Source organism: Balaenoptera physalus, assembly GCF_965194825.1.
Source record: "Balaenoptera physalus genome assembly, chromosome: 13".
NCBI lineage: Eukaryota > Metazoa > Chordata > Mammalia > Artiodactyla > Balaenopteridae > Balaenoptera > Balaenoptera physalus.
In genome coordinates, this window is record NC_138892.1 from 25,026,649 (window position 1) to 25,048,086 (window position 21,438).

The window sequence follows — 21,438 nt, forward strand, 5'->3', positions numbered from 1 at the left end:
GTAACTAAAATAAAAATAGATTCTAGAAACCAAAGTAACCACTCAAGTTTGTTTCCAGGATTACAAATACCTTTACCAGCCCACTTTCCCATCACTGAAAAGTAGTTAAAACCTTTTCTTTGTTCCTCTAAGTAAATTTGTAAATATCCTACCTGAAATATTCTGAATCCTTAGCCACTACCCAACATCAACTTGCTTTATCAACCTGTAAAATGCTCCTTCTTCTTCCCTCCACCCACCTGGATACTCCTCAAACCACCCCAAACTGGGCTGTGTATCACCAGCTTCTTATTATGTTGAGGAGAAGCCTAAAAAGTAGGGGTGCACGCCTCTAATTCTGGTCAAAACTATTATCCCACTTCACATGAATATAGCTTACAAGTTAGATCTCACCTGGGTTTTTTTTCTGTGGTTTTTCCAAACTCTGTATGGTCCAATTTCATGGAGCTAAGATGATTCTCTAATTTGGGCAGCAGAAAATAGATCTTGGTGCTTCCTTATGAAAGTTCCTCCACATCTTAGCCTCTATTTGGTAACTTTCCCTCCCAGACCAAAAAGATTCAAGTCCAGAAAACAGAAATGGAGGAGGGAAATGAAGCTGAGAAACTGTAGATTGAGAAGACTTGAAACTGCCCCCACGGAGTTAACGGAAGCTCATGACAAATAGAAATTCGTAAGCTTGTCTTACAGAACAGATAAGGGAACGGCTTGGTAAAACCCCTTTGCTTGTGAACTACCTTCACTGATGAAGCCCGCTTTAGTTTTGTTTTGTTTTTTCCTCTTTCTTTTTTCCTCTTAAATTGCATAACTTCCCAGCTTCATGCAGCTCAGCTGTCTCACAAGATCTTGCAGTCAGCTCTTGCCCACGGTGAGCCGGTTGCGGCTGGTTGGGACCACCGACCCTAAAACTGGGCCTGCGCAGGTGTCCCTTGAATGGCCTTTTGACGTCAGAGGCTGGAAAACTCCGCCCTCCGGTCCTGCTAAACGCCTCCATTTTGATACACAGAAGCACGTAGCCCAGATGCACCTGCGCAGAACACCGACTACCTCACCTTTTTCCCTGCCTCCAGTCATCTTTCCACGTGCCTAAAACCACTCTGCTTATATCTCGTAAATATCCCAACTCCCTCGCTTTAGGGGAGGCGGATGTGAGACTCAGTTCTTCGCTTGGCTGCCTTGTGAATAAACTCTTTCTCTGCTGCAAACCTCAGCGGCTCAGCATTTGGCTCTCTCTGCATGGGGAAAATGGACCTGGCTCGGTAACAGACTGAATACTGCCGGTGTCTGGCGTAAAATTACTTTGTATAAAATAACTCTTGGTCCAAGGATCCCACGTGTGCCAAAGACTCATATTTAATTTGGAATAATTTGGGCCTGTGCCAGAGCTTAGGGGGAAATTCACGTTTTCTTTCACTGAAAACCCAGCCATGGTGTGGTCTTATCAAACTAAGTCCGTGAGTCCACAGCTAATCCAATACCTCCGCATTGATACAGAACTAGAAAAAGGGCACAAACTCGGTTGGAATACAACACTGAGCAAGAAACAGGCTACGTATGGAATGACCGCTGTAATTACTGATACATACAGCAGAATGTAAAGAAGGAGCTGAAACTTATTAAAACAAGGCACCTGGAAGCAAGCAACATCGCAGCAAGGCCAGGAGCTATGAGAGTTGTCTGCTGGGCAAGGCCAGCCATGTGAAAAACAACAGGAAGTGGTGTCTGGGCTCCTTTGTATAAGGTAGGAACATGATGACTCAGCATTTCCTGTCGGGCGCCTACCACACCCTCTGTTAACTAGGGGCTGTGCTTGTGCTCCGCCAACCGCCTTTCTGTTCAGGAATCTCTCACCTCTGGAGAATCCCAACCACAAAATTTTAAAGTGAACACTTTTTTGGTTACTGTGCCTCATTAAAATTTTTATGTATTCCCTTATATTTTTCTAAGAAAAAAAATCAAATCATGTAAAATAGGAATGGTATCAAATCAAAAAGATAATAATTAGCCAAATGAGTTTCATTTGGTCTCTTTTTACTCCGGAGGTACTTACTTTCATTTCACAAAGTCTATCTCCAACCTTCAGAAGCTTTTCGTTGTAATAGGCAGCTGGCAGCCGGGGGGCGTATTTGGTCCAGATATTAAACAAAGAGGTGGCACTGTAAAAATCATAAAGTAAAATGATATCCTCAGAGTCAGCAGGAAACCTAAATTAGCAAGCAATCCTTAAAAACTTACCTTGTGCTCTTTTTAAGTATTCAGGTGGGGTTTTTTATAAATTTATTTATTTTTGGCACGTTGGGTCTTCCTTGCTTTGCACAGGCTTTCTCTAGTTGCGGCGAGTGGGGGCTGCTCTTCGTTGTGGTGCGTGGGCTTCTCATTGCAGTGGCTTCTCGTTGTGGAGCAGGGGCTCTAGGCACCCGGGCTTCAGTAGTTGTGGCACGTGGGCTTCAGTAGTTGTGGCTCGGGGGCTCTAGAGTGCAGGCTCAGTAGTTGTGGCGCACGGCCTTAGTTGCTCCACGGCATGTGGATCTTCCCAGACCAGGGCTTGAACCTGTGTCCCCTGCATTGGCAGGCGGATTCTTAACCACTGTGCCACCAGGGAAGTCCATGCTCTTTTTAATGTGCTTTATTGTTAATGTCTAATTATTGATAAATGTAATTATGGTTAAAAGTATTGTTTCCTTTATACCAAGCACTGATAGTTCTTTATATGCATTTTTAATGATTTTATTTTTTTAATTTTACTATTTTTTATTGGGGTATAGTTGATTTATAATATTATATAAGTTTTAGATGTACAATATAATGATTCACAATTTTTAAAGGCTATACTCCATTTATAGTTATTATCAAATATTGACTATATTTCCTGTGCTGTACAATATATCCTTGTAGCTTATTTATTTTATACATAGTAGTTTGTACCTCTTAATCCCCTACCTCCATCTTTCCCCTCCGCCCTTCTAGAACAAACCACTAGTTTGTTCTCTATGTCTGGGAGTCCGTTTCTTTTTTGTTATATTCACTGGTTTGTCGTATTTTTTAGATTCCACATATAAGTGATATTATACAGTATTTGTCTTTCTCTGTCTGACTTCTTTCACCTAGCATAATGCCCTCCAAGTCTATCCATGTTGTTGCAAATGGCAAGATTTTATTCTTTGTTATGGCTGAGTAATATTCCATTGTGCGCGCACGTGTGTGTGTGTGTGTGTGTGTGTGTGTGTGTGTGTATCACATCTTCTTTATCCATTCAGCTGTTGAAGGACACAGGTTGTTTCCATATCTTAGCTATTATAAATACTGCTGCTATGAACATTAGGCCTATACTCTTTGTATGCATTTTTTTAAATTGACTTTATTTTTTAGAGTAGTTCTAAGTCCACAGAAAAACTAAGCAGAAAGTACAGAGACTCCCTGTATACCCCCGTCTGCCGCACAGGCACAGCCTGCTCCATTATCAACATCACCCTCCAAAGTGGTACATTTGTTAACAATTAATGAACCTACACTGACACATCATTGTCACCCAGTGTCCATAGTTTACATTAGTGTGTATCCTTGGTGTTGTCCATTCTATGGGTTTGGACAAACGTATAATGACACGTGTCCACCATTGTACCATACAGAGTAGTTTCACTGCCCTAAAAATCGCCTGTGCTCTGCCTGTTCGTCTCTCCCTCCCCACTAACCCCAGGCAACCATTGAACCTTTTACTCTCTCCATGGTTTTGCCTTTTTCAAAATGTCATATAGTTGGAATCATATAGTATGTAGCATTTTCAGATTGGCTTCTTTCACTTAGTAATCTGCATGTAAGATTCACCCATGTTTTTTCCATGGCTTGATAGCTCATTTCCTGTAGCATTGAATAATATTCCATTGTCTGTATACACCACAGTTTTATCAGTTTACTTACTGAGAGACATCTTGTTTGCATCCAAGTCTTGGCAATTTGAAGAAAGCTATTAACATCCATGTGCAGATTTTCATATGGACATAAGTTTTCAACTCCTTTGGGTAAACACCAAGGATCACAACTGCTGGATTATATGGTAAGAGTGTGTTTAGTTTTGTAAGAAAACATCGAGCTGTCTTCAAAAGTGGCTGTACCTCTTTGCATTTCCACCAGCAGTGAATGAGAATTTTCCTGTTGACCCACATCCTTGTCAGCATTTGGTGTTGTCATTGTTCTGGATTTTGGTCATTCTAATAGGTGTGTAGTGGTATCTTGTTGTTTTAACTTGCATCTTCCTGATAACATATGATTTAGAGCATCTTTTCATATATTTATTTGCCATTTGTATATCTTCCTTGGGTAGATGTCTGTTAAGGTTTTTGGCTCGTTTTTTAAATCAGGTTGTTTGTTTTCCTAATGCTGAGTTTCTAGAGTTCTACGTATATTTTGGATAATAGTCCTTTATCAGGTATGTCTTTTTGCAAGTATTTTCTCTCAGTCTGTGGCTTGGCTTTCATTCGCTTGACAGTGTCTTTCACAGGGTAGAAAATTTTAACTTTAATGAAGTCCAGTTTATCAATTCTTTCTTTCATGGATCATGCCTTTGGTGTTGTATCTTAAAAGTCATTGCCAAACCCACGGTCATCTAGATTTCTCCTACATTATCTTCTAGGAGTTTTACAGCATTGCATTTTACATTTAGGTTTGTGATCCATTTTGAGTTAATTTTGGGAAGGGTGTAAAAGTCTGTGTCTAGATTCAATTTTTCACATGTGAATGTCCAGTTGTTCCAGCACCATTGTTAAAAAGACTGTCTTTGCTCCATTGTATTGCCATTACTCCATTGTGAAAGACCAGTTGACTATATTTACGTCAGCCTGGGCTCTTTATTCTGTGCCTTTGATCTATTTGTCCATTCTTTTGCCATACCACGCTATCTTGGTTAGTGTAGCTTTATAGTAAGTCTTGAAGTCAGGTAGTGTCAGTCCTCCAACTTTGTTCTTCTTCAACATTGTTTTGCCTATTCTGGGTCTTTTGCCAACATGAATATTTTTCATTTCATTTTCACAACAACTGAGATGGGTAATATCAGTATCCCAAATATACAGTTGATGAAACTGAGGCAGGGTGCATCTATGCTCGTAGCCTTCCAGTCTACGAGGCTGCGTCTACTGAGGCAGGGTGCATCATGCTCGTAGCCAGTATATTCCTGGGCCTTCCAGTCCTCTGGAATATGAACTCCCTGAGGGCAAGGACCTCATGTATACTATTCATTGCCCAGCCCCCAAGAGTAGTGAATACCTAGTACATGTCAGTACTCAATACATACTTGTTGAAAGAATGAATGAACGAATGAATAAATAAATGACTAGGGAAAAGAATTCCTTGTTCTTATTTTTTTTTAGCTTTTCTATAGAGAGTTCCAGGGTTCAAATACCCAGTCAGTTTAGGGCTATGCTTCCTACATGGTTTCTGATCAGAATTCAAAGGGTAGTAGATCACTCCCTGTTTTGTTCACTCATTTAGTTAATATTTACTCCTTCCCCTTCTCTCGGAAATTATTAATGCTTCTAGGAAAAATCCAAATTTCTCTTAGCAGTCGTCCAGTCCTATCTCATAAATTTCTAGATAAGAATGGTGTTACGGACTGAATGTGTGCGTCCCCTCAAAATTCATATGCTGAAGCCCTAATCCACAGTGTAGCTGTATTTGGAGAGGGAGACTCTAAGGAAGTAATTAAGGTTAAATGAGGTCATAAGGGTGGGGCCCTGGTTCGCTGGGATTAATCCATTCTAAAAAGAGACACCAGAGAGCTTGTTCTCTCTCTCTCTCTCCCTCTCTCCCTCTCTCTCTACCCGCCCCGTCTCTGTCTCTCTGTGCTTGCACAGAGGAAAGACTATATGAGAACAAAGTGGATATCTGCAAGCCAGGAAGAGAGCTCTCACCAGAAACTGATCCTGCCAGACCCCTGTCTGGGACTTTTAGCCTCCAGAACTGTGAGAAAACAAATTTCTGTTGCTTAAGCCACCCAGTCTACGGTATTTTGTTATGGCAGCCCAAACTGACTAATTAGTAATTACTAGTTAGTAATTAGTAGCCCAAGCTGACTAATACAGACAGGAAGCTAAACTTAAGGACTGAAGATGGTTCTAGTATCAATATTTACCATGTACACGTTGGGGTATTAATGGAACAACCTCAACAAAAACATGTCAATTAATTCATTCAGGTAATTAAATGATAATGACTGAGTGACAAGGGAAGAGGGGGTACAGGGTATTCCGACCTTCATGGACTGATTAATAATATTTAGGCGTAGGAAAATATATACATGTACCATGTAGTAAATAACCATGCCAAATAAAGAGTGTGGCAAATACAGCCCATAGAAGTTTAAAAAGGTAAATGTGTTTTGCTTTGTTTGTTTGTTTGTTTTACCCTTTTTACATTCATTTGCTGCTTCATAAAATGCTATAGTATTAGAATAAATATAATGAATCCAAGAAATTCACCAAGTCTTCATAGAATTCTTAAATTATGTAGATGAAAGAGTTAATTCTTCCAAACCTTACAGATGAGATAATGATGAGTAGGTTTGTTACTCATAAAAGAAAAATACCAGCTTCGTTAAATCAATCAAGGTTATATAATAAGAGAATTTTTTTTTTTAAGTGTACCATAAGTTCAAGTTAAGACTGCTCATTGGGAATGGCTTACATAATAATTAAGTAAGGAAAATATAATACATACTATGTAATGTACATCATTTAAGAAAAGAATGTTAATATATTTTGAGTTGCTATTTGATTATAGCTGCTGTTGAATACTTAGAATTTTCTAAAACAAAAATCATAACTGTATAAACAGAATATCAAAATTTTATGTGCTTATAACAAAAGCATACCTCTAAAATATATCACACTCTAAATTTAAGGACATTGCTGATATGATCAAAATCTATATTTTAGATAAAACGAATTTTCATGCTTACAGAAGTTCCTATAGTTATAAAAAGAAACAATTTTTGATTTTAAAAAATAACCATCTGTTAAATATGTTATAAAAGCAACTCCTACCTCCTGTACTCCTAACTGGTCTCCACATGGCCATCATTGCCGCATTTGGACAAAGTCACCAAAATATTTTAAAACAAAAATCACATAAGGTTAATTCTTTGCCAAAAACTAGGCAATGGTCTCCCGTTGCATTTGGAATAAATGCAGACTCTATAAATGGCCTCTAAAACCTTCCACAGCCCTACCTACTCCTCGAATCTCATCTCATACCATTGCACCCACACTCTCCACACTGTGCTAGACAGGCCTCTGTCCATTCCTCCAAAAGCCCCCGACTCTTTCCTGCCAAGATCGTCCCACATGTTTGTTCCCTCTGTTTATCCTCTCTCCTTGCTGGTTGACTGCCAGGCGTGGGCTTTCTCTAGTTGTGGGGAGCAGGGGCTACTCTTCGTTGCCGTGCGAGGGCTTCTCATTGCGGTGGCTTCTCTTGTTGCGGAGCACGGGCTCTAGGCGCTCGGGCTTCAGCAGTTGTGGCTCGTGGGCTCTAGAGCACAGGCTCAGTAGTTGTGGCGCACAGGCTTAGTTGCTCCGTGGCATGTGGGATCTTCCTGGACCAGGGATCGAACCCGTGTTGCCTGCATTGGCAGGCAGATTCTTAACCACTGCGCCACCAGGGAAGCCCTACTGCCAGGCATCCTTCTAATCTCAACTTAATGTCACCTCCTTCACCATTCCTTTGAAGGCAGGTCTCCGCTGTGTTGCCGTTAAGCCTATGCTCAAGTGTTACCTACTCCAACCACCTTATTGAAAATTGCAACCTCCTGTCTCCCACTCCATAACCCTTCCTCTCTTTTTCTCCCTAACATTTATCATTTTCTAGGTCACCATAAAATTACTTCTTTTATATGTTTACTGTCTATTTCCCCCTCTAGAATATAAGCACCAAGAGAGCAGGGATTTTTGTCTGGTTCATTGCTGTATCCCCAGCACTTAGTGCAATACCTGGCACTTATAAGCTCTCAGTAGCTTCTTCATAGCCCTTGTTTGTGTGTTGACTTAGTGACTCATTAAAAGCCTATCTCCCTCTCTCTATGAGCACAGATTCCCATATCTATTTTGTTTATCACTGTATAACCCACGACTAGTGCAGGCCCTGGCATATAGTAGGCACTCAATAAAAAATTATTCTGTAAATAAATGGCTAAATATGTGAGAGGTTAGATGGCAAAGGTTCATGTCAATCCTTAATGTTTGTGACTCTTTGTTTAAAGATGGGGCAGATACTGTATTTACCAGTTGACCCAGGTCTACAATTATTGAGAATGCAAGGATAATTCTTGAATTCTTTCAATGCCAAATATTCATTGAATGTTCACTATGTCCCAACCCTCAGGGTAGGTGTTAGAGCAATGAAAAAGAGGCTCATCGTCATCAGGGAGCTTACACATTCTAATCAGGGAGATAGACAGTACACAAGAAAAGAAATAAATACAAGTATAAATTGATGGGTGAACCTGCATTTGATATGAAAGGCCACTCTAAGGAGGTAACAACTGAGCTAAGACCTGAAAGCAGAGGAGCCAGATATTTGAAAAGTTGAGAAAAGAACATTTCAGACAAAGGAGGCATCAAATATAAAGTCCCTGGGGTGAGAAACAGAAGGATCTGTTTCCCTGTAAAGTCCTGAGAGAGAAGTGAGAGATGAGCTGAGATGAGAGAGGCAGGCAAGGCCAGAGCCTCAGACCCTGGAAGACACCAGAAGTATTCTTAATTTTATTATAAAAGCAAAGGGAAACAAAAGTCTTTAGATAGGGGAATGGGTGATTTATTTGTAAAGGTCACCCTGACTGCTATGTGAAGGATAGATTTGAGACTCAAGTAGCTGCAGGGAAAATTTGAGTTGGTGATGGTTTGAACTGGAATGTTGGTAGTGGAGATGGGAAGATAAACTGCTATCTAAGGCACCAAAACAGAAAACATTTTCAATATAAATATATGTAGCTTAGCTACGTAATGTGCTTTCCTTAGTCAGTTCTTGGTTCTCATCTTACTTGGCCCATCAGCATGATTTGCCACAGTTGATTGATCATTCCTTCCTTCTTAAAACACTTTCTCTACTTGGCTTCCAGTACACCACACACTTACTGGTTTTCCTCTACCTCTTTAGCCACTGCTTCTTAGTCTCTGCCAGTTTCTTCTTACTTCCCAACTTGTCAATGTTGGAGGGTCCCAGGGTTAAGTCCTTGGACTCTCCTCTTCTCCATCTACGCTCACTCCCTTAGCTATTCCATCAAATGTCAAAGCTTAAATATCATCAATATGCTGATGAATCCTAGTGTACTTCTCCTCTGACCTCCAGACTCAAATGTCCAACTACCTACATGATAGCTCTGCCTGGATGGTGAATTACATCTCAATCTTAATATATCTAAAAACTGAACTCTTCATCTCCCTCACTTCTGCCCGAAACCTGTCCTTCCCACAGTCACAATCCCACCCCAGGACCTTTACACTTGCCATTCTCTCTGTGTGGCCGACTCTTTCTACAGAAATCCTCATCACTTACTACCATAACATCTTCTCATCTTTCTCAAAGGTCACTTTTCCTGACTTTCCCTGACCATGCTCCCTGCCGTCCCATTTTAAATTATAACATCCATCTGATATCCTCCTCTTCCTCCCTGCTCTAGTTTTCTCCCACTTACCTCCTTGTAAAATAATTTCCTTACATATTTGTTTAGTGGCTGTCTGTAGTCACAAAAATACATGCTCCATGAGGCTATGAATTTGTATATCTTTTAACTTAATGTTTTCCTAGTTCCTGGAATAGAACCTGATATTTAGGAGGTGCTCAATAAATATGTAGTTAAATGCATGAATGAATAATAAACATAAGTTAAAACTATTTCTTCATATTAAATACATGGAGGAAAAATATAAGATGAAGCTATTGGCTATTCTGGTATTCTTTGCCACTTGTCTACATTTCTAGCTGTTCAGTTTGCAGTGTGTTTTGACTGGGAAAGAAAGATGGTAACACAAACAGGAAAGAACCTTAAAAACAGGTAGTCTGCAGTTCAAGATAATAACATGGTAATAGAATCCAAAAAAAGGCAAACGTGCAAAATGAGTCACAAAATCAAGAAAAAGTCACTGTGATCCTAGTAACAATATAAAAAGGAATAGAGTACAAATGTTCACAGAATGACATACTTCATGGCATCAAGAATTAACTTTTTCATGAACCTGAGCTACCTCAAAGTTATTCCTTTTCCTCCATATACAAAATTGTACCCACAACATGGAAAGTTGTGAAAACTGTGAGTGAGCCAAAAATTTATTGGCATGGATTAGCAATTAGGAGACACTCAGAAACAGAAATGGTGGGTTATGAAACATTTCTTTGTTGATTTTTATTCTGACCCGAGCAGGAAGCCAAGATACATTTACCAGCAATTAAGGATTGTAATAGCGATGAGTCTCCACTTCTTAAACTTTGTTTATATCTCCAGGGCCCTTTGGCCAGGTTCTGAGTCCGCAACACTGACCCAGCTCCGGGACCACCACCTGCATCCTCAAAAGCATCTCCTCCTTTGGCCCCGGGAGTTGCCCTTCTCCAGACAGCGCCCACCCCAGAGCCCTGCCTCTGCTTACCAACGCCGGTGGAACTCATGCTTCTGTTCCTCCGTTGTAGCTAAAGCCTTCTTTCTCTTCATAAAGCCTAGCAACTCCTGGATCTCCTTCTCACAGGAGGCCAGGAGTGGGTTTTTAGCGTCCAGCGGCCCATAAAACACTGCGAGGGGCAACAAGTCCTCGCGGCAGGTCGAGCGAGGCAGTGGGCTCAGAGAGCTCGCCTTTGACTCCAGGGGGAACTTCGAGATCGCAGTCGAGGTCGGGGGCGGGGTCGGCGGCGGTCCTGGCGGCGACACAGACATGGGAGACACGTTGGATGGAGAGGTCGAACAGGTGCCTTGCGCCGCCATATTGACCAGACCCGGGCCTGACCAAGAGTGCGTGTACACGCGGTTGCCTGGCGACGGTCTCGTGGCAACCAGGCATCCCTCGCGCTCTCGGGAAAACACAGCGGCCCCTGGAGGGCAAAGGAAGAAAAAACCCGGTCCAGAAAGCAATGTTGCTCCTGAGGTGCTTTTGCTCTCTGGCTCACCGCTGTATGAGATGAGAAAGGAGAGAAGGTTCTGGGCAGAGAGCGAATAGGAGTGCCAGAAACTTAGGATCACAAATCCAAACTATACTTTTTCCATTTCGACCACTTAATAATGATGATCATTAATATGTGCCAGGCATTGTTCTAAGCATTTGGAACATAATCTCATTTACTTCATTTAATCATCGTTATAGCTTTACAATTTAGGATATTATTAGTATCTCCATTTCACAGTTTAAGAAACCAGAGTTTAGGGAGGTTAGTCATTTGACCAAGGTCAGAGTAAACCGTAGGGTGAGGGACCAGGTCTCAGCCTCTGACTCCAAAGCCTGTGCTCAAAATGAACAGGCTATATTGACCATCCCCCAAGACTAAGCTTAACAGTCGAATTGAAATTAGGGTAATATCTGACAGCAGTTTAAGAATGAAGTGCATGCAACTGATCCATTCTGGTCCCTCTTTTTGGACCCTGAGGTCTGTAACTGCGGATGATTTTGGTGTCTAGTAGTTACAATTACTCTATGTTTATTCATTTGTATTTCAGCTTTATCCTAATTATCACTATTCTAAATTCATGAGCATTTTACTCAGCCTTAACCTTTGGACATTAATGTGTACTAATGCTTGAAGTGTTAACTCTCTAAATACTTTTGCATTTTAAACAGGGATTTTAGGAGACTTTGCTTCTGAAGGGGAAACTATGGCCTCGAGGGAAATATTTGGGGGCAAGGGAAGTTCTTCTTTCCCTGCATTATGGGCAATAGTATGTTTATTTATATATTTAAAGTATGAGTTTCCAACCAGTACAGAGCTTGCTTTCTTTATAAATTATGCAGTGCCAAAAATGATCTAAGAGAAGGATCAGAAATATTTGATGGCTTAGGAAAATAGGTCTTTAACACTGAAAACTGTTACTGGTTCTGTCAAACTTAAAAATAAATAAAGCCAGTAATCGTAACACCCTGTGAGCCCAATTTCCCATTTAAGATTAAGAAGCTTATTGCTCCACAGCCTGATTTCTTTCAGGTCTGACCTAATTTCTTGCAGACTCTGTGGACCTGTGCTAATTTGTGAGGCTGGCCTAATATGTCATGTGTACTATACTCTAATATTCTTTGAAGGCAAATGATGATGATTTTGCTTTTCAAGGCAGGTAATTATGGCCCAAGAACCTTCCTGGCAAGCAGCGAGGTGCTCTGACACCAGACTGAAAGGAATTCAATTCTCCAATCAGGATGTAGAAATCTTCTTTGATCAAGATTTTATCTTGTCTCTAAGTGAGTAGGAAAAATGTTAAGACTTTAAAGAATTTAGGCCTAAAGAAATAATTTATCCTTGGAGCATTTACAAAAAGTATTAATAGACCTTTTAAAAAAATCAGCTTGGTAAATTCTTTCTCTTCTCATCTTCTCCTTGTTCTTACATAACAGATGTGTCCACTTCAGATCAAAAGCTGGTGTAATTTGCCACTGAGTACTGTCTTTTATATTGATGAAAGTGAAGCTGCAGGATAAATGTAAATTAAAGTGGTCAGAGAGGAGGAAAGAAAATAAAAATAAAACAGATAAAGTGGATTTCTCCCCGCTTGATCTGGCTGCTCTCAGAAACAAGCTTTCATAGTGCAGACACATTTCAAAGTCACTGGTAAAAGAAAATGTGACTAATTAAATTCAAATACTTGAATTATGAAACATTGCGTCTTAGTCATTTCCCTCCTTGCACACACTAAAGTTAACAATGCATAACTTTCAGTAGTTTTTGAAAGCTTGTCTGCATATTTAAATGGGTGCTATACTCTGAATCATCATTGTGGTAAGATGGATATTTCCATTTTCTTCCGTTTAAATTATATTTAAATCATTTTAAAAAACATTTTCGAGATGTTATCTTTCTTGTAATGAGATGCAGCTATTAGAATATCTTCTCTCTTTCCTTGTCACTTTGCTTTATTCTTTTTACTGTAGTGAAAGAATAGAGCTCTGCAACTGTCTGACAGGGCTAAATAATGTAAATAGCTTCCTTATAAATAATGTAAATTGCTGTTTCCTTATAATTAGTGTCTTTGCAGGCTGCAAGGATCCTTTTTGCCCATTCAAGAGTCTTTATCATTTAAAGCTACTGTTAGAGAAAGACTAAATAAAGTTAATACTCTTTCTATTCCTAATTTAGTTGTTAATCATTTGGACTGTCCCAAAAATGTACATTTATATGGTATTTTTTTTTAAAAAAGCACAAAGATCTCCCTTTCCTACCTCACTACCTAATATTTAGACTTTTTTAACTTCATGCTTTTGTTCAGTGGAATACAGCCATTTCTTTTCTCTTTTTCTTTTTCTTTTTTAAAAAGTCTTTACTTTTAAAAATTATTTATTACATATAGGTATGATCATATTAATAGTTTCTGTATTCAATTAGTTTTTTGTTCTTTTTGAAATATTGTTTCTTTTCATTATTTGCTTGGCTTTCTATGACAAAACACACTCTAATCTTGACCTCCCTGCCTATGATCCATGACCTTGTAAAAATCCCCTGCCCTTGGGTGTTAGCAGGACCTATGACTTTCTTCTAACCAGTACAGCCATTCCTTTAGTGTGTCACAAATGCATAGGTGAACCGCACATTCCCTGCAAGAAGCAGATGGCACATATGCAACTAACCCCGAAGAAGGCATGCTGTGAAATATGCTGTGATAAAGATCTTTTAAATGCTGTAAGAACCCCAAGAAGAAGCTTGGGATTTGAGAGAGAACAGAGGATTCTAGAGGCGGTGATGTTTTAGTCCTGAACCATAACCGTCCTTCATTAATAGAAAAATCCTTGCAATAGGGATTTGCCTATTTACTGTGATAACCTAGCACTGAAGACTGGCCACTGGCAGAGTATATAAATGAGTGAATAAAAAAAAAGTAAGATGAACATTTAGAAGGATATCCCACATCTCTACAAATGACCCAATTTTGTTCCTTTTTATGGCTGAGTAATATTCCATTGTATATATGTACCACAGCTTCTTTATCCATTCCTCTATTGATGGACATTTAGGTTGTTTCCGTGTCCTGGCTATTGTAAATTGTGCTACTATGAACATTGGGGTGCATGTTTCTTTTTGAATTATGGTTTCTCTGGGTATATGCCAGTAGTGGGATTGACAGTGTCTAGAACTACATGGTAGTTCTAGAGACTGTCATACAGAGTGAAGTAGGTCAGAAAGAGAAAAACAAATATCATATATTAACACATATATGTAGAATCTGAAAAAATTTGTATAGGCGATCTTATTTACAAAGCAGAAATAGAGACACAGATGTAGAGAACAAAGGTATGGATACCAAGGGGGAAGCGGGGGGTGCAATGAATTGGGAGATTGGGATTGATATATTTATGCTATTGATACTATGTATAAAATAGATAACTAATGAGAACATACTGTATAGCACAGGGAACTCTACTTAATGCACTGTGGTGACCTAAATGGGAAGGAAATCCAAAAAAGAGGGGATATATGTATATGTATAGCTGATTCATTTTGCTGTACAGTAGAAACTAACACAACATTGTAAAGCAACTATTCTCCAATAAAAATTAATTTTAAAAAATATATCAATAGCAGATTCAGACTAATAGAAAGACCAGATAAAGAGACTGTTTGGGTAAATTAAACAGGTTTAGTTATTACAGGCTACCAGTGGAAGTCAGTATAGTAAGGATATACAACAAAGACATCAGCAGCATTATCCAGGACAGATGGGAATATAAATTTCCAAAACCTAACATCCTCACCAGTGTTACACAATCCTGGATGGTAATATCCCTGCACCTTTTAAGTCTCTGATGCTTGAACAAATGTCTGCAGTTCCTCTGGAGTGCAGTATTGCTTCTAATTTAATACTTTGGTGCATGGACAGTTTCAGATACTTCCACTTGGCTCTTCCACCCACAACAGCTTTAATGCCACAGGTTAGGGACCCTGTGTTAGGGTTCTGCTAAATACTACATCTCCCCTTCAATCAAAGTTTCTGGGTTTGTGAACTGCCTGAGGTCTGGAAACTAGATGAGGAACCACAATTTTCCACTGCAGCAACTAATATCAGACGTTTGCTTACCATTTCTTGAGTTTTCTGATTATACATATCAAGCAGCACCTTTGTTGCCTGCTCATCCATCTAACTTGACCCTGTAACACCATGATTCATTAGCTAACACCACGTATCCCTATAGGTAAAGGTACCTTGGTTGTCACTCTAGCCTGGCTGTCCATTATGGTAATTACATCTCATGCTGGCCTTTGTTAACTGCTACCACCTGGCCTTTGCCATTCTGGAATTACATCATCCCCACAAATATTATGAAGCTAAATTTCATGGCAGAATCCCCCACTGTCAACCCTGGCCCACAGAAGACAGAAAACTTCCAAGCTTCTCCAACAATGCTGATGCTCACCTCATTGCTTCATTACTTACATCCTCGGTGGAGGTAATATCCTCTGGCCATCTCAGAGAACATAGCCAAGCAGTGGGTTCTTAGGACATACATAATAAATCCATTCTAACATTCCTATGTCTCTGGGCTTTCTGGCCCTTTCTTCAAAATCATATCAAGGAAGTTCTGCATCTTCACTTCATTTGATGTAGAACATTATCAGATCTGCACTTCCAGAAGCTACCTTGTTATGTTATTAGGAATCCTGAATCATGGCTGAGTACCCCCATGTTAATGAATTCTACCCTATCCAGCCTGTATTCTGTCCTCCTGGTCTAACATACCCAAGATACACTCCTACACATGTTCCCCCCCAGTTTCAGCTAATACCTGTTAGCCAGATCCTGCAATTCCTTTGGCATGTGGGCTGTTTCTTCCCAGAACAGAGCTTGTACTTTCCTGTTCAGGCTGTGCTGAAATGTGTTTGATTTTTAGCCAGGAGGTAATGAAGGGTGTTGGGGGCATATCTGGAGGAAAACAAGAATCATCTTGAAAGGCACCTTCTTCAGATTAAGTCATTGTATGTTCCTCCAGGCAAAAAAAGACTGTTTTTCTCTGGCAGGTGGTTAGAGGCTGTCTCTGCTACCCTGGAGGGTTCAGAGGAATTTAGGAGCTCAAAATTCTTAGGCTTGTCTACCTAAATATCTTCATTTCAGATCTCTGAGTCCCATTCTTTTCTTGGAATCTCTGCTACATAATCAGATTGTGGGCCCGATTTTCAGCAAAGTCTACCCAGCCATTACCCTGAGCTGCAATAAAAGCAATCTGACTTTCAGAGAATGTTTGCAGGACTTCCAATGCCTCAAAAGAAGCCACACGACAATCCCTTTAATTAATAATGCCCCATGCTGACTAAGCACAATAGCTATTTGATCTCCCCCTACCTTGCTGTCTACCTGCACCTCATCACAATTAAACCATGGGTGAAATCACTGCATGCCCACCCAACTTATCACCACAATTGGTTCCCTGTTGCTTTCAGACAGTAGGTGAGTCAACTCTAAAATCCAATCCTGGGGGGTCCACTTTTTATAGCTCACTCCTACTGTGTTAACCTGGGTTCTTTACACAACAGAGTTTGAGGCAAAACTTAAGTGCTCGTGCTTTGTTTGGTAGTGAGTCCCCTGAAGCAAGGAGGGGAAAAGGAAGTGAGACAGGGACTGTGGTGTTAATTTCGTGTGTCCACTTGACTCAGCTAAGGGAAGCCCAGCTAGCTAGTAAAACATTATTTCTGGATGTGTCTATGAGAGTGTTTCTGGAAAATATTAACGTTAGAATCAGTAGACTGAGTAAAGAAGATCGCTCTCACCAGTGTAGGTGGGCATCAACCAGTGCATTGAAGGTCCGAATAGAACACAAAGGCAGAGGAAGGGCAAATTCTTTCTCTCTGCTTGAGCTGGGAAATCTCTTTTCCCCTGCCTTGGACATCACCACTCCTGGTTCTTGGGTCTTTGGACATGGACTGAATTACTGCTGGCTTTCCTGGTTCTCCAGTTTTCAGAGAGCAGATCATGGGACTTCTCAGCCTCCATAATCACAAGAGTCAATTCCTTGTTTTATATATATTTTTATATATATATATATATATATATATATATATATGGATGTATGTATCCCATTAGTTCTGTTTCTCTGGAGAACCCTAATATAGATACTGGTACTGAGACATGTTACTGCTGTATAAGTAAAATGTGGAAGCAGCTTTGGAACTGGGTAATGAATAGAAGCTGGAAGTGTTTCAATGTGCATGCTAGAAAAAGCCTCCATTACCATGAATGGACTGTTAAGAGAAATTTTAGAGAGGACTCAGAAAGAAAAGAGGAGAGGCTGTAGAGAAAGCCTCAATCTTCTTAGAGAATAACTAAGTAATCCCGAGCAGGATTTTGGTAGAAATATGGATGGTAAAGGCCATTTTGATGAGGTCTCACTCAGATGGCAATGAGGACCATGTTATTGGACAATGGAAGAAAGGCCATTCTTATTGTTATGAAAGTGGCAAAGAACTTGGCTGAATTGTGTTTGTATTCTAGTGTTTTGTGGAAGATGAAATTTGGGGATGATGAAATGAGTATTTAGCTGAAGCAATCTCTAATCAGAGTGCTGAAGGTGCAGCGTGCCTCCTCCTGACTGCTTATAGTACAACATGAAAAGAGAGAAATGACTGAGCAAAAAGGAAGCTTAAAGATTTCTCAGCCTGTTCACACTGTAAAAAATGAGGAACGATAGTTGGAAGAGAACGATAAGGATGTGGCCAAGAGATCATTTGATAAGATTATTATGGATCAGCTGTCTCTACAGAAGCTAGGAGGTGTCGTTCAAAACAACGGAAGAATAACCACAAGGGCAATTCGGACATCATCAGGGCTGGCACTCCCATCAGAGACCCAGAGGGCAAGGGTCCAGAGACAGAGCAGTTTCACAGGAGGGCACAGGGTGTCCAGCACTGCATCACAACTTGGGCTCTTCAATTACCCCAGATGCACCTCTCCAGCAGGGCACTTGACCGTGCTCAGAACACTTACGTTAGCCTACAGTTGGGCAGAATCACCTAACATGAAGCCTATTTTTTAATAAAGTGTTGAATATCTCATGTAATTTATTGAATACTGAACTGAAAGTGAAAATAGAATGGTGGTATGTGTACAGAATGGTTGTAAGTGTATCGGTTTTTTTACCCTCCTGATGGTGTGTGGCTGATTGGGAGCTGCTGCTTGCTGCCACTGCCCACGAGAGAGTATCAGACTACTATTATCACTAGCCTGGGAAATATCAAAATTCAGCATTCAAAGAACAGTTTCTACTGAATGCGTATCACTTTTGTACCATCATAAAGTCAAAAAATGGTAAGTCAGGGACCATTTGTAGTAGATCTTTCTGTTTTGACATGAAAATATTTTTGACTTTTTTTTAATAAAAAAAGAAATTGTAGAATGATGTGAACAATATGTTAATGCTTATCTATATGGAAAAAAGTACCACAAAATGATACTATAATATTTGTATTTATATGTGTGTTTGTATATATTATAAGAGGGAGGAGAGAAAGACCGAAGAGTGAGAGAGGGGATGTGTTGAGAAGTTCTGAAAGAATCCTCAATAAATTGTTGACACTGGTTACGTCTGGGAGGAAACTGGAATTGGAAATGGGGATCAAATGAGATTTTAGACTTGACTGTATTTTTTTTTACTTTTTTTTTTAACACAGAAAAGACTGTCCTGTAGTACTTATGTAATGAAAGTTAATCTTAAAATGTAACAGTAAATGTAAAAATAAAACTTTTATTTTTTTGGTGTCCCTGGGTGGGCAAAGTAAAACTTAATAGTTTGCTATTGTTGGGGTTATAAGGATCTTTGTTCTGTGTTCTTTTTTGTATATTACAGTTTTTCTACGGTGAACATGTATTTCTTTCATTATAAAAAAAACATACTTTTTTTTACTGAAAGCATGAAGATACATGCACATAACAATAATGCATACAAACTAAAACTTCCGTATTCCTTAAATAGACAGAATTTCCACCAACTGCATCATTTTGGGGAGGTACTTAGAAGCACATTCTTGGACTACATACTATTTGCTTTGTTTTCTGAATCTCAAAAAAGGCAGAAAAAGTTTTTGATTCATTCATGGATGTTTAAGACTGAACTCCAACACTTAGGGTCTACATGGACCCCCCCCCCAAATGTCCTACCTCTCCTTGCCATTCCCCCCACCACCAAGTTTCTTCTTTATTTACCATGAATTCAAGCACTGTGACTCCTAGTTTACTACAGACAAGAAGTAAAGAGGAATATATTGACATAGCAATCCATAATGCTGGGTCTCCTAAGAAAAAGCTTAAGCAGGGTGGAGATTGGAAAAGCACTGAAAGGAGGCCTTTCCTGGGATCTTATCTGTCATATAATATGCTGTTGAAAGAAAAAAAAAATTATCTGACTTTCTGGATTGGTCATAAAACCTTGGTCTAATAGTTTCCAAACCTTTTTCTAGAACGCACAGTAAGAAATACAAAGAGCATGATGGCCATACGTTTAATTTGGTTCTTGTCAGGAGGTTGATTAAATGCCTTTGGTTTTATCTGTCACCAGACTAGGATAAAAACTCAACCCTGCAAAGTCCCAAGGTTTTTGTACTGTTTCACTCTTCCTTGCTTGAAAACCAGCTGATTCTTTTCTGATCTCACATCTTTCTTGTGGTACCTTGGCAACTACAACCAACAGCAACCAACACATGCTTTTTGTTTCCCTTCACCTAAAGCCCCAAGTTTATTCATTATATTTTATGCTACCAAGTTGTTGCAGATGACAGTTGCACCAAATGTTTCATCACTAAATAACATGAGAAGTCATCTTTCTAGGCTCCAATCACAGTTTCCTTGCTGCCCACTCTCTGACTGTGTAGTCAGTGCTACACATTTTAAGTTTTTGTTGAAGCAGCACCCTAATTCCAGTACAAAACACTATGTCAGTCTCCTTAGACTAAATTATGGCAGAGTAGCAAATAATCCCATATCTCCATGGCTTACAAAAACAAAATTTTATCCTTTGCTCACATTTGTGAATAATATGGTTCAGCTGAGTCTCTGCTCCACACGCTCTCTTCATTTTGGGACTAAGCCTGAAAGAGCAAGCCATATCTGGAACATTGCAAATCTCAGAGCAGAGGGGGAAAAATGATGGAGGAACGATTCAATGGCTCTTAAACTTCTGCTCCAAATTGGCACCAATCCCTTTCGCTTACATTTCATTTTCAAAAGTAACTCAAATTGTCAAGGCCATTCTCAGTGGGGCCAGGAATTACAATCCCCCCCACCCGCCCAGGGAGAAGCAGGTAATATTTTGAATAATACAAGCTACCAGAGTACCTCAACTTTAACACAACCAAACAAAACACACATCTTTCTCCCAATCTACTCCTCTCCTGCTTTCTCTCACTAGTGGAGGCTCCAGATTTTTCATACTAGAAGAGGGTTGGTGTAGCAATTAGTTTAGAAGGAAGAGCTAGAAGACTAGTTTTAAAGCTGCATCTTTTTTCTTTTTTTTTAATTAATTAATTTATTTATTTATGGCTGTGTTGGGTCTTCGTTTCTGTGTGAGGGCTTTCTCTAGTTGCGGCAAGCGGGGACCACTCTTCATCGTGGTGCGCGGGCCTCTCACTATCACGGCCTCTCTTGTTGGGGAGCACAGGCTCCAGACGCGCAGGCTCAGTAACTGTGGCTCACGGGCCCAGTTGCTCCGCAGCATGTGGGATCTTCCCAGACCAGGGCTCGAACCCGTGTCCCCTGCATTGGCAGGCAGATTCTCAACCACTGCGCCACCAGGGAAGCCCTAAAGCTGCATATTCTAAGGAAGCACACAGTTTTATTTAAATTGCATGGTCATTTAAATTGGCTTGATGGAGCTGATTGAAATTATGAATTGGCTAAAGTCCCCTCAACTTATGCTCTTGGTCATTCGATTGGATACCACCATTGCAGTTACCCAAACAAGAAACAATGGTATCTTTGAGTCCTCCTATCCCATCCAGTCCCAATTTGTAGGCCTGTGCTGTCCAATATGGCAGCCACTAACTACATGTGGATATCAAGCACTTGAATTGCAACTAGTCGGAACTGAAATGTACTATACACGTAAAATACAAAACAGATTTCCAAGACTCTGTAAAAAAAATATATATATATATATAAAACATCATTTTTATGTTGATGACATTTTGAAATGACAATATTTTGGCTATATTGAGTTAACTAAAATTAATTCCACTTGTTTCTATCTTTTTATAATATGCTGCTAGACAATTTAAAATGACATATATGTCCCT

The 21,438-nt window shown here is 39.8% G+C and overlaps 1 protein-coding gene across 1 annotated transcript in view; it reads right to left on the reverse strand.

The window, feature by feature from the left end:
* The window catches only part of CFAP54 (cilia and flagella associated protein 54), a 311,690-nt gene extending 290,750 nt beyond the window's left edge, over window positions 1-20,940 (reverse strand). Inside the window, 3 exon segments of the mRNA XM_082419565.1 lie at window positions 2,051-2,156; window positions 10,629-10,984; window positions 10,986-20,940. Of these exon segments, the coding sequence (XP_082275691.1) occupies window positions 2,051-2,156; window positions 10,629-10,984; window positions 10,986-11,033 (510 nt within the window). The 5' untranslated portion in view covers window positions 11,034-20,940.
* Window positions 20,941-21,438: the final 498 nt, after the last annotated feature.